We start from the raw sequence: 11,740 nt of genomic DNA, 5'->3' as shown, positions 1-11,740 counted from the left end.
AGATCGTGAATTAAAACAAACTAGAAACAGAACAGATTAAACTTGCTAAAGAAACAAAGAGGTATCTACAACTCACGCGTTGGCCTACAGAGAAAAAAAAAACACCTGATTCTCTTGATAAAGCTTTTCCATCATCCAAATATATCCTTTTCTTAATTTTTTCTACATCTTCTTTCTCTTGTTGTTATGCCATTACTAGCATCGAGGAGCCTGTATCCAGCGAATCCACTCCTCTCAATCCCTGCTTAACCGCTTCTGATATTGTTTGGTAGTTAAAGATGGTTATGTCTGTATTTAATCCAGAATTTCCATAGATGATCGGATACAGTATAGCTAATCTTGTAAGGAGACGATCAAGATAAACTCATAGATATCTTGATTCTTCATTGGCTAGATTCTAAAGTATGGTTCCCTGGTGGTAATAATTTGAATATTTCATCCTGAAGTAGTTTTTTATTCTGAGGTTTGTAAACTAATGCGTGACGACTGTAGGTAGATATGAGTGTAATCAAACTCATACCGTCTCAATATTTACCATGTTAGGAATAGTATTTTTGGTGAAGGTAATATTATTTATAATTATTAAGGCTACACCACCGGAATTAGTCGAGCAATCTCTATCATTGCGTAAGATTTTGTAACTTGGGATTTTAATTTTGATGTTTTGGGATAAATTTGTTTCAGTTATGCAGGCTATATCGATGAAATTTGATTCGAGGACATATTATTATAGGATTGATTAGAGGACAAATGCTGAGAGCATTCCAGTTTAAAATTTCTTAGTTCGCAAGCCATGGATAAAAACTAATATTCGAGAATTAATAGGATAATACGTGTTTTGGAATAAAGCGCAGTTGGTCAGCAGAGAAGTAGTACCCGTAGATGAGCTATTGTTTATATTAAGGTCCATTTTTCATTAGTAAAGAAGAGAGCAATTGTAGCGACACCGCTGTTTGCTGGTCTATACTGTAACTACTACAGCCGTTACGATTCGACATGGTGGACCTAGCTGCCGCAACACGAACTACTACAAACATTGTTCTTGCATATATGTATTATTTCTTGAATATATTTTAATGTCACACGTGTATCAATTATATAATATTGTCATATGACATAATATTCATAAATGTATTATTTTAATTAATAAAGATTACAATAAAATCTTCTGATCGACTAAAAGCGAACGTATTACAAGTAACATGGAAAACCACAGTGCGAACTTCCGCTTCAGGGTTTTTCCTTACTTAGGACGCAGTGTGTGTCGATATATATAATGGATCAATACATTCTAGTACTATTTTTAGACATGTATACTTGTCTTTTAATTCAATCTGATTTCTCTGGATCTCTCCTCCACCCAAAACCTTGTTTCCTTTAGTAAGTACCTACGGCTCGTACCTGCCATGACTTGCATGCCCCTTCGCGACTGCAGACTCGTATCCTGCATAACGAAGTTTCCATCCATCTCCTTACCACCTACCTAACCTATATTAAAACGCATTGTCGTGGCCTTCTAGTATAGAGTACATCACATATTCAATTGGAGTCAGAACAATCTAACGCACCCACCTTGACACTACTAACGTAGACAAATGTGTCATAATTTGAGATAAATAAGGTTTAATAGCTTCGATAATAATTCTAATTATAGATGACAATAAATGGGTTGATAGCAGAATTTTTGTGTTATTGCTGGTTAACTGGGTTGAAAATGGTCCAATGCATAATGCATTTAAGTTTTTAAGTAAAATTCTGTAATTCGTAGCGTTGTGTAAGAATATGGGTGATATTTTTATGGAATTGGGTTTAAAATTCGGATTATTATTATTGCTAGTACTTGCTGTTACTGTTGTAAGCTTACCAGATGAAATGTCAATTTCAGATAGTAGATTAAATTTGTTACTTACTTTTACTTTTAGAGGAGTGAGTTCCTGATGATACTTTCTCGATTGATGTGAGTCGATGGATTAGTAGATTTTTCTTCGAATTGACTTCCTCCTTATTTTAGTCAACATAGGTTGTATCTTGGAGGTTTCTGCGGGGGTTAATTAATTCCTATTGGCTTCATTCCTAGGGGTTAATTCCTAATTAAACCGGGCGAACGAGTCAATTTATCACCTGATTGCATTAATTAACCCGAGAGACAGAAAAAAAAAACATAAAAATAAAGTAAACAATCAATAATAGAATAAAGAAATAAAATTCAGAGGTAAACTGAAGTCTCGGACTCAGTTTTGCCACAGGGCTAGGGCTTGACAAAATAATCATTATATATTTTATAACTAGATAACAATTAATAATTAGAAGCTTGAAGTCAGAAGGAAATGTTGGACTCAAGGAGGATAATAAGAAAAAAAAATATCGTCCACATTCAAATGGTCGATCATTCTTAAAAATGTATAAAACTGAAGTAGTACCAAAATCGGAAAATGACCCATATAAAAAGTTTATGTATAGAGTTTGAATTTTAAAGTGAATTGATAGTCAACTCTTTTCTCAAATCTATTAGTAACAAGGGATTCGAACGAGGGACTTTTAATTTTACAGTAAGCCGCTCTACCGTTTATCTATCCATTAGTATACCGCCCTGCAATATTCCAAATTTAGGCTGTGCGTAAGTGCAGTCAAAGTAATAAAGAAAATTAAGACCACATCCGATCTACATGTTAGTCTCAACTGCTACGACTAGAAAAGATTAGACCATGTAGCTAAACAGGAGCCGTAATATCTGGTATTCAACTTAATATGGAGACTTCATACAAAGCACAACATGTACACAGAATTTACATTATTTATTTTCATGTAGAGGCAACAACAAGAGAGCTGATTTAGGAAAAAAATAAAAGAGAACTAGACTCTGTAATATTAAATAGAACTATGGCAGATAGAGTGAATTAGACGAGTGGGGGTAGTGAACGGCGAAGCGAGGGGAGGCATAGGAGAGGGAGAAAGGAAAGCTCTGCTCCTCTATCTGTATCTATCTTGAAGCTAGGAGTAGGTTTAATGGAGGGGGTTAGCAGCCAGGTGAGTGAAGCCTAAAAGGTGAACCTTATGAACAACGTGAGGAGGAATAAGGGCAATCATAACAGTATCTTCTGCTTTTACGTTGTAGTTGTCACAAAAACGTTTTGATGAAAGCATGACTGTATTGAGATCGTTTTTTTAATTGTTGATTAAACATATTATTAAAAATAGGATTTACTAAATTTTAACCTTAGCTCATATTTCCGATTGAATGAACGGTTTTCTACATACTTATATTAATTGAGGAAATTTCTATTTACCTCAATGTAAACCTGGGCATCGAGGGCGTGGTCTACTCGCCGTTTTTTGCTTCACTTACCTTTTGAAGAAGAGTATAGTATGATACCCTCTCTCTCTCCCCCCCCCTGGTATCTGTAGTTTGTTTCCCTGACGGGTTAGGCACTGAAATTCATTGATGAGTTTTTCATTGTGATCAGAATTAAGTCATGTTATCAAATCTCAAAGAAAAACTACATAACGTGCAGGAAGGAATCGTTTACAGGTTTCGTGTTTGATGCAGTTCTTTTTTTCTGTTGGTTGAGGTTTTAGATTTGTATTTATTGCTTAGTTGTATAATCGCTAAAATTGTTACTTTTTACAAATTAAGTAGAGTATAATTACTAAACATTATACTGTTTGTATGTTATTGGAAGAAAATTTATATATTTAAGTAATCCAAAAATTGATTTAAATTTGACTTCTTTTGGTGATTTTGTAGTTTTAAAGTTATGTGTATAGGCGTTTAAATACTTTAATTTTATCTTCACCTATTGATTGACATGCAATAACAGAAAATAACACAAATAAGTTGAAAAAACATATATATATATATATATATATATAAATGGAATATGGGCTGCATTAACTATTAATTGTGAAGTATTCAAAAAGTGTCTTACTATTTACAATTTTTTCTGGATTCTTTTAGAAACAAAATCCTTCACAAAACTAGAGTCTATGGGAAAAATCTTAAAAAGAAAAAATTAATTAAAAACTAATTTTCCAAAAGAAATAGTTCAGTCCTGAGACTTTCCTTGGATGATCTGTGATTACTTATATTTATTTTTGATACTTACAATCTGTATCAGTATTGAAAATCCTATAATCAACATCTAACATCAATATTCCCATGGGAGTGTAATGTATTTGTTTAACACTTTTTGAATCTACCTATTTGATTACAATATTTAATTTTTAAAGTATCGTTTTTGTATAACTGATACATATTCAATTTACAGCCTAAGCAGAGATGATACATCATTTTTGACCCATCAAAGAGAATACTTGGCTGGAGCTCACCTTCTTTCCAAATATCAACATGATTGGCAAGGTATCCATGCTCTTTCAGAGCAAAATGCGGCACAGGCCAAAGTAAGAATTTTTTTCTTTATTGGTTTTTTATTATATATTTATTATGTGTCTTTACTGGCCATATGAAATTATATGTATATATATATTTAGCTGTCTATTAATATGAGTCTAAGTTAAGTCAGCTTACCAATTAGAGGTCTCTGAAGACCACCCCTGTACTCTCGCCTCTCTCAATGTTTTTATGAAGACTCCTTGCCAATTGTAGATATATTTCTACCTTACATCACCTGCAGATTAGCCCTTTCTCATTGCATGAACAATCGTATTTATCTTCTGATAAATGGATGAGACATGGTAACAATCTATTAACTTATTATCATTAGACTGCCCTGAGGAGACACCTGAACAGTTATCCGAATTTATATCTCACACAGCAGTTTTAGCCATTATTATAACCTTTATTGTAATTAATGTCAGCTATGACCAGCATTCTTAGGTTATACTATCGGCGTGACATCCTTAGGTGGGATAGAAGAGTTATGAAGAGTAAATGAAATATTTAAAGTTATTTGTGTTGTAAGAGTGGTGTTGAGTATAAGAGATTGAAATACAATAAAAAATGGTGAAAAACAAAATAAAATGCAGAATATAGAATAAATTGGGTGAATTATGTTTAGTTCAAACTGATTTTGACTCGGGCTGGCCATAAGACGAACAGGATGAACTGTACAGCAGTTTGGTACAGTAATAATAAGTAAGGCATGGATACGTGAAAAGAAAGCATACTTGCTATAAGAACCGAAGTTGGCCCGGGGCTTGGTAGTAACAGACAGATCGAAGAATATAGCTGTATGTTTTTGATGTTTCTTATCGATGCTCTGTAATATTTTAATTTGTTGAAAACAGAATAATAGGATTTTGAAGTAGTCTTAAAGATGTTGAACCGACTCATGTACGTGAATGTTTATATCAAAGTATGTCATTTTTTTTTTTATGCTAATTTATTATTAAAGATTAGCCTTCATCATCATTTATATTTTCTCTGTCAATTATAGTAGAGTCTATTAATTGTTTACATCATTATTATTTATGGCTAACATTTATTAATATATAATTAATATCAAAGTATGTCATTTTCTTCTTTCTAAATTTATTATTGAAGTTAGACTCAATCATCATTTTTATTTCATCCATTATCTCTCTCTTCTTCATCAATTAAGATGCTCATGATTCTATTGTAATTAAAATTGTACGTATGATCAAATGGTCTTGAATGATTTTGAGGAGTGCCGTTTGGAGGAACCAGAATGAAAACCATACTGGAAGGGATTTAGAAGATTTTATCACTCAAGGTAATCGATGAATTGAGAAAGAATGAAATACACTAGGACCGGAGGGGTTCAGGAACTGTTATTTTAAGTTATTTGTGTATGATAAAGGAAAGATGAATTTTGAAGAGAATGGTTTTAAATGTGTTAAATTAAATCTTGTAATAGAAGAAATGAACTTTTCAAAAAAACGTTTTGGAAAGTTCTTATCACTAAATATTTATACTATTAGTTAAACCTCTCTTACAAAGTAAGAAATGGAAGAAATTTGTTGAAATATTTTGTAGTAAGTACACGGAATATTGACTCATATCAGATCTGATAATTTAATTTATGTTAGTTTGGATTTTCTAACATATTTTCTTTTTCATTTAATAAAAAAAATCGTTTTTTGGCGATGATCTCTGAATGTTCTTCAATATAAAACAGTTTCTGATATCAATTGGTTAACTACATAACTTTGTTAATGACAAAATGGCATTATGTAAAGTGGGAACTCCCTGTAATATAAGTACCATCCATAAATATGGAAAAGAATCTGCACCCTTGTAACCGTTTGTTATGTACTTGATTATGGATAACAATTGTATAATTTAATATAAATTGTATTTCACTGTTTCATTCCCAATAATTTCTTGTTTATGCTGACATTTCAAACAAAAACTTTGTGAAGTTATCTCTGTTAGACCATATCTATTATACCATAACTCTGGAACTAAACAGAAATGCTTCTATCTAAAAATAAAACATCTTATGGTGAATCAAGGAGGCTGTTTCTGGAATTAAGTCAATTAGCTGTGAGGGAGGTTTTCCAACTTGAAAGAATCAATGAAAAGAAAACTGCTGGTACAACTACCCCTTCAACAAATGGGAACATTTTGCTTAAAGTGGAAATTTTTTTATTATAATGTATTAATAAATGATTATTAAATATATTACTAAGGTTATAAGAATATTGTTTCCATTTTTAGTCAATTATTTCATTTCAACTTAATTATAAAATAAATAGAGTAGACAAATTACAATGCTTTGAGTACTAACAGAAGTCATTTTTTAATTTCATCCTTCATTTCAGGGGACTATGAACTCTTATAACACATGTTGGTTTTGTTGATCAATTAGATTGAGGGTTGTTTATAGCTGAGAAAGTTAGAGTGTCAACTTTGACTGCCTCATGATTACATGTGGTGCTGGTTTAAATCTGGCCTGGGGGTTGACATTTATTTCTGAGGCAGTCCCACAAAATGAAAACTTGACCACCTTTCATGTTTAAAATAGGGTATAGGGTTACTCTGTACATAACCCGCCTGTGTGTTAGAAATGTCCATGAAGGGAATCATAAAAAGAAAAAAAAAGATCAATTAGATTACATTTTCTGTAATGTTATATAATTTTTAGTATATATTTGTGTTAATAAAGAGAATAAATTGTTTTTGTTTGTTATAGACTATTGACATACAAATAGAAGAAGTTAATAGATGCATCAAGCATCATTGGCATGTAGTCAAGAAATTTTCCAGTGATGTCGGAGATTTAAACATTATTTTGACTCACACTGAAAAAGCCCTCAATGAAATTGGTAAAGCTATATATTTTAATAGTTATATACTAAATATACGTTTAGAGGAGAAGATAGTCAGGGGGTTTGGTCAGCAGAAAAACACAAATAAACGAAAGAATTATTTATTTGTGCTAAATTTGGCATAAATAATTCAAAAAAATTATTTTTGTCTATTTGTGTTTTACTTGTTAATATGTTGAGAATTTGATGTCTTTTGTAGCTGAGGAAAGAATTAAACCCATTGATTATTATCTGAAAACAATATTGAGGCTTTATTTGGAAATCATTGTTAAATTGTTAATTATATTTATCAAACAAACAACATATAATGATTTGTAGAAATATTTTCATTAAAATTAATGCAACTTGTAGTGGATCATTCCATCTCTCAATATTGTTTCCTCAACTATCCATGAGCTCCTTTGATTATTTTATTTAGTCTTTTTTTTTTTTTTTTTATGATGCCTTTAGTTTTGTGCCAATTTGGGCTTTAAGAATTTATATTAATTCAATTATGTTTTAAATGATTTTTGTATTTTCTAAATAACTAACATTAGTATTGATTAGTTGAAAAAAAAAATCTTGTTTGTATGGCCCAGGATAAGAAACAAATCAGTTGGTGAATAATATTGTATCAGTGCTGATTATCCTACAAAGTATACTCTCAATATATTTGATCTGGAGATAACAGAACTGCTGAGAATGGAAATTCATTTTTTGAAGAAGTCCTTATCCAATTAAATTAGAAAATTATATTATGGTTAAACTTTAAAAATGTTTTCAAGATATAAATATTCTTTGTTGTAGAAAAAAAAAATATATATAATTTTTTAAATAGTTTTAATATAAAAATCTAAGTCTAAACGAATCACTAATATGAAAACCAGAAATTTATTTTGAAGTAATAAAACTTTTAATTTTTAAGCATCCCTTATAATAAAATTTTCAATCTATTTAAAGAGGCATATTCTTTGTCTATTTTTTTTTAAATTGCTTATGGGCTGTATTAAATATTTATCAGGTTATCCTTATCAGAATGATTAGATAAAGTAACTGGGAATTACATGTGAGCCAATACACCTTAGTGCCTGTATCATGTCAAAAAAACTAAAATAAATGGTACTACATGAATGGATGTAGGCCATTTTATTAGTTGGTTGAAAGATGAAATGGTCAGTATATTCTTTTTAAATATTTAATTCAGCTATTATTGATGGTATCTTTCTAACTTAACTCCAGAAGCCCTGCCAATCAAATCTCCATCCTGAAATTTCCAAGAAATCTAGCACTTCTTTACATCTCCATTAGTTGCATTACGAAAAGATCAGAAATGAAGTAATGTCTATTTACTCTTTTCTTCAGAATACCAAATCCATCCTTTGTTGTAGCAACAGTTTTTCTTTCAAATGGATTGCAGATAATAAGTTGCATTGACTGAAAGGAACACTTTATTATAAAAGGGGTCGTAAGGTGTATTGACTAAAAGGAACACTTTATTGTAAAAGGAGACCAACCCAACTGTATTGGTTTACTAAACATAGCTAACTAAATCTATTGAGACAATTTTTTTTAACTTATGATATAGTTACAGTATAATATAGATTTATTTCAATAAATCTAAAGTACATAGTATGTATAATATAAAAATTATATATAAATAAAGTAGTATTATTCAAGTATGTTCGTAAAGTTTTATTCGTTATGCGTTCGGTAATTAGGTTTGAGGTTGTCAAAGGAGAAATCCCATTTTTTTCTGGAGGAAATAATTTTTTAAGACACCTTGTATCCTAACAAGGGGTCAAACCAGATCTAGCCAAGGAAAAAGCCATTGTGCATGTAAATCCACCTGCTAACCAAAAGGTACTTAACAGCTTTCTCAGGATTATAAATTATTGTCATGAATTTCATTCTTGACAATAATTCTAGCATTCCCAGACTTTCAAAATTAATTTATATTGGCAACATATGTTAGCGAAAATGTGCATGAGGCGTTCTTGTTGTAAGAATCAGATATTGGGGCTATAGTGGTAGCTTTTGCTTGCAGACAGCTGTCGGATACTCAGTCGAGATACAGCGGGCTTGAGGGCAAACTCTTAGCCATTAACTGAGTAGTTGAACATTTTCACCTCTATTTATTTGGTGGACGATTAACCCAGCACAATCTGTTACTGTGGATAGGCATTGTGAAAGAATCATCAGCTAGAGTTGGACACTGGAAAGAAAAGCTATGTAGGCATAACTTTGAAATTTTCCATCAAAAAGGCTCACAAAATGTCGTCACAGATTAGCTATCCAGGGCTCTGAAAGGAACCCAGCTCCATGACGCAGGCCCTGCTGATGTTGCTCGAGATGATATGTTCATTGATGAGGAGGATACAGTAGATGCCTATAAATGAGTCCATCCATAATGTCATGGCGGTACCAGATGATTCCCACAAAGTTTTATTGGGTATTATGGTATATTGTCAACCACTGTCCAGCTGTCACAAGGGGGATCAGCACTATGAAGGGCCATTCAAGGTGCACTATGAGAACACAACATAGTTTTCATCCAGGAGATAACAGGTGCTCAGAGGGTTAGGTGCATAAGTACCCACTTATGGCACCTTCGCATCCCTCTTGATCCGGGCATGTAAAATCACAATTTGTTTGTTTGTTTCTTGGCCCGTACCTATCCGTGTGTGGGATTTTTACCCACTAAAACCACCGCCCTACACCTGTTCATTCCTCTCCACGGGACCGCCACTAGGCATTACTTCATGGAGGGAAATGGCTGAGTGCCGCCTCGCTTACTTCGCATGGTTTTTACGTTTCCATGCTACTAACGTCTTCAAGCCCTCTCTTCCTCTCTTAACCTCTTGAGGACGACTGTGGTGAATCTCTTCACTCCGTTCCAATGCTGGTCTGAGAGGAGCATATAGCTCACCACGTTTTCTGGAGTGATGCATCCTCCACACACTCTCTCCAATTCATTTCTTTCTGCTGCGAAGCGGATGCAAGTGAAAAACACGTGCTCCCCGGTTTCTTCTACAGTCTGACATCCAGGGCATTCTGCGGTGTTGTCCAGTTTGAAGCGGTACTGGTAGGCTCTAAAGCATCCATGTCCAGTGAACATTTGGGCTATGTAAAAATCCACCTTACCATGCTGGCGACCATACCACGTGCCAACATCGGGTATTAACCTGCGAGTCCACCTCCCGGAATCTGGTTATTATTATGGTTGATGGTTATTTTTTTGCTCTTTTTCTCTGGAAACTTGTAAGCGTCGTCCATAGTGCCTGCTTCTCTCTTCAACAAGGAGTTCCACAGGTGGCATTCGGGCTATCACGCACACCGCTTCGTAGAAAACAGTTCGAAAAGCGCTAACTGTCCTTAAACAAACTCTGCGGTAAACTGAAACCATCTGTCTCCTGTATGATATGGTAACCATCGCTTCTTTCCAAATCGGGGCTGCATATAACATAATGGAGGGAACAACAGTAGCAAGAAGCCTTCCACTACTTTCTTTGGGACCTCTGACGTTTGGCATAAAGCGTGACAAGTAGGATGCTACTTGAGCAGATTTGGCGCTGATATACTCCGCGTGAACATTAAAGCGGAGACGTGCATCAATCATGACTCCTAGGTATTTTAAGCAAGACTGGGAACGAATTTCTACTGCTACCAACCGTGACAGTGATGGACTCAGTCTGCTTCCTGCTAGTTACTAGGAGAAACTCAGTCTTTTGATCTGCAAGTTGTAGGCCTACCGAAGACAGCCAACCTCGAACCGTAGCAACGATGAGGGTAACTTCTTCCAAGTACTTCGCTGCTACTACGACTGTAACGTCATCTACGAATCCCACAACTGTGGCTCCCTCTGGCAATGTCAATTTGAAAATGGCGTCGTGCATGATGCTCCACAGAAGAGGCCCTAATACCGAGCCCTGTGAGACACCACCAGTCACCTCATATCTTCTTTGGCCAATGTCTAAAAAGTAAAACAGAACTCTATCTTTGAAGTAGTCATATAGCTGTACATGTTTTTTTACGAGGGTCGGTGGAAATCTTCAAAAGACACGGATAGGCCCGTACCTATCCGTGTGTGGGATTTTTACCCACTAAAACCACCGCCCTACACCTGTTCATTCCTCTCCACGGGACCGCCGCTAGGCATTACTTCATGGAGGGAAATGGCTGAGTGCCGCCTCGCATTCTTCGCATGGTTTTCACGTTTTCATGCTAGTTACGTCTTCTAGCCCTCTCTTCCTCTCTCAACCTCTTGAGAATGACTGTGGTGAATCTCTTCACTGCATTCCCATGCTGGTCTGAGAGGAGCATATAGCTCACCATGTTTTCTGGAGTGATGCGTCCTCCACACTCTCTCTCCAATTCACTTCTTTCTACTGCAAAGCGAGTACAAGTGAAAAACACGTGCTCCGCGGTTTCCTCGACAGTCTGGCATCCAGGGCATTCTGCGGTGTTATCCAGTTTGAAGCGGTACTGGTAGGCTCTGAAGCATACATGTCCGGTC

At 34.4% G+C, this 11,740-nt stretch overlaps 1 protein-coding gene across 3 annotated transcripts in view; it reads left to right on the top strand.

Moving 5' to 3' along the window:
• The first annotated feature begins 3,381 nt into the window (after positions 1 to 3,381).
• Dysb (Dysbindin) overlaps positions 3,382 to 11,740 on the top strand; it is a 34,184-nt gene continuing 25,825 nt past the window's right edge. For 2 of the 3 annotated variants that reach the window (XM_014422653.3, XM_014422651.3), the window contains exons 1-3: positions 3,382 to 3,529; positions 4,266 to 4,398; positions 7,113 to 7,245. In XM_014422653.3, coding sequence (XP_014278139.1) covers positions 3,474 to 3,529; positions 4,266 to 4,398; positions 7,113 to 7,245 — 322 coding nt within the window. In that variant the 5' untranslated portion in view covers positions 3,382 to 3,473. Of the gene's footprint in view, positions 3,530 to 3,589; positions 4,165 to 4,265; positions 4,399 to 7,112; positions 7,246 to 11,740 lie in introns of those variants that run through there. The other variant, XM_014422652.3, reaches the window with a different exon arrangement.

The sequence above is a fragment of the Halyomorpha halys genome, unplaced genomic scaffold (genome assembly GCF_000696795.3).
Source record: "Halyomorpha halys isolate HHAL.00 unplaced genomic scaffold, Hhal_1.1 Scaffold384.1, whole genome shotgun sequence".
Taxonomy (NCBI): Eukaryota; Metazoa; Arthropoda; class Insecta; order Hemiptera; family Pentatomidae; genus Halyomorpha; species Halyomorpha halys.
This window is presented reverse-complemented; position numbering and strand designations above follow the sequence as displayed.